Raw genomic sequence first — 1947 nt, 5'->3', positions numbered from 1 at the left:
CAACCGTGGCAACAAGAAGGGAAAAAAGTCCCTGGCGTTGACTGAAAAGAACACCTTGCTGCGTGACCTATATGTCAGACGTATGTGCGCGGCCACACAACATATCGATCCACGCAACCGCAGAACAGTTGTCTACACAGACGAATGCTTTGTTCATCATCACTACAACAAAAATGACATTTCCCTGCATGACCCTACCGACGAGTTGGATATTCAGCCAAAGGCCAAGCAAAAAGGCAAGCGCTACTGCTTCATTGGAGCAATCGTTGATGGCGGCGAGGAAAATTCAATCTTCATTGCCTATGACAAGTTCGTTGGTGCCGGGCGCAAACAAACCAAGGACTACCACGGCATGTTTAATCACGAGTATTACCTCACGTGGTTCCAGCGATTGCTAGATGAACTGGCAGCACGCAATCTACAAAACACAATTATTGTGATGGACAACGCAGCTTACCACAAATGCCGTCCCGGTGACACGCCGGCATTCCGATCGCGGAAGGTCGAATTACAGATAGCTTGTGATCGATTCGGCCTGGATTGGACACCATCGGAAATGAAGTCGGTGCTATGGGCCAAAATCAAACCGTTTGTGGACGGGATCAAACCGGTGACAGTTGTCATGGCTGAAGCTGCCGGACACGAAGTGTACTTCAGCCCTCGACATCATTCCAACTTGCAGCCTATCGAGGTTGTGTGGGCTATCATAAAAGGAAACGTCGGAAGACAGTACCAAGACGATACAACATTTCAGGAAGTTGGCCAGCGGTTGGATGCAGCGTGCGTCAACTTGACGTCGCACTCTATCTTTGGTTGCATTCGAAAGGCCGAGTACGACCTGTTAGATCTACATAGACATGTGTCAATCATTGACGACGACAACTACCAAGGGGACAATGAAGTGGCAGGCGACGGATCGGAGGGTACCGAGTCCAGTTCGGCTTCTCAAGACTCAGCGAACGACGCTGGATTTTAGGACTTTGGAATTGTATAATTGCATAAGTTTATAATTTGGTGCCAAAATTTGCTATTGTTTTACGCAGTTTGTTGCCTCAGACACGTACTCTCACACTTCATGAAACCGGATAAGTATCCGTTAAGTTCCCTCAGTGCTGTCGTGGACTGTAAAGCTGCTAAATCCACTGGCAGAAATGTTGAAAAGCACAATACTACTTTTGGCGAAGAATTCCTTGTTGGAAATAACGATCATATGAACACATGATTTGCGTTGATTTGGACTATGGTGTCGAAGGTCAATGGCATCATAAAAGACAAAGTACGCATGAAAAGCGATCACTAGCGCACGTGAATCGTCCGTCTTGTGTCGACTATCACCGTGGACGATATGATTCATTTTCCGAAAACTGAGCTTCATGCAGTCTACCGCAACTAGTAACTACAGATGTACTGGCGCTGCAGAAAGACCTATGAGCCATTTTAGAGGTCGGCTCATGGTCTCATGATCGGTAAGGCCGTTAGTCTCCATTATGTGCAGCAGGCCGCCATTCGTCGTGCGGTTGTCATTGTCGTGCGGTTGAAAGATGTGCATTGTTGGCGCATTTGCATTGGACGAAATGATTAGACTTAAATGACCAGAAAAAGTACTACGTAATTCGTAGTAAGAGACCTCTGTTTGCAATTTTATTCGGCCTCCGCAAGAGGTTCCCGTCCGGATAACGACGGGAGTGAAAACAAAGAATTCTTTAGCCTCATCGCCCGAAGCAATGAGTGACTCTGACCACCAACGCTCGTTGTCCCCTGTTAACGGGACGGAGCGATACCGATCCCAGCCGAACGCGGCCGTCCCGTGCGCCGTCAAGCCACTACCCTGTTCGCCTCTCCACGCCGGCGTAATCCACCAGCTGTTGACCAGCGGTTTTAACCATATGGCTACGCTACCACCCCATTTACGGCGCCCACACCGACCCCCGAGGCCGCGCCATTTGA

At 48.8% G+C, this 1947-nt stretch overlaps 1 protein-coding gene across 1 annotated transcript; it reads left to right on the top strand.

Annotated features, from left to right (window-relative positions):
• Nucleotides 1–82: 82 nt before the first annotated feature.
• H257_16914 (hypothetical protein) lies at nucleotides 83–976 on the top strand (the record flags this gene model as incomplete). Its single annotated transcript, XM_009845527.1, has 1 exon — nucleotides 83–976. The coding sequence occupies one exon, from the start codon at nucleotides 83–85 to the stop codon at nucleotides 974–976; it is 894 nt and encodes a 297-aa protein (XP_009843829.1).
• Nucleotides 977–1947: the final 971 nt, after the last annotated feature.

The sequence above is a fragment of the Aphanomyces astaci genome, assembly GCF_000520075.1.
Source record: "Aphanomyces astaci strain APO3 unplaced genomic scaffold supercont1.94, whole genome shotgun sequence".
In the NCBI taxonomy this organism is placed as follows: Eukaryota; Oomycota; class Saprolegniomycetes; order Saprolegniales; family Verrucalvaceae; genus Aphanomyces; species Aphanomyces astaci.
Note: the sequence above shows the minus strand (reverse complement) of the source record. Positions and strands in the feature narration are given on the sequence as shown.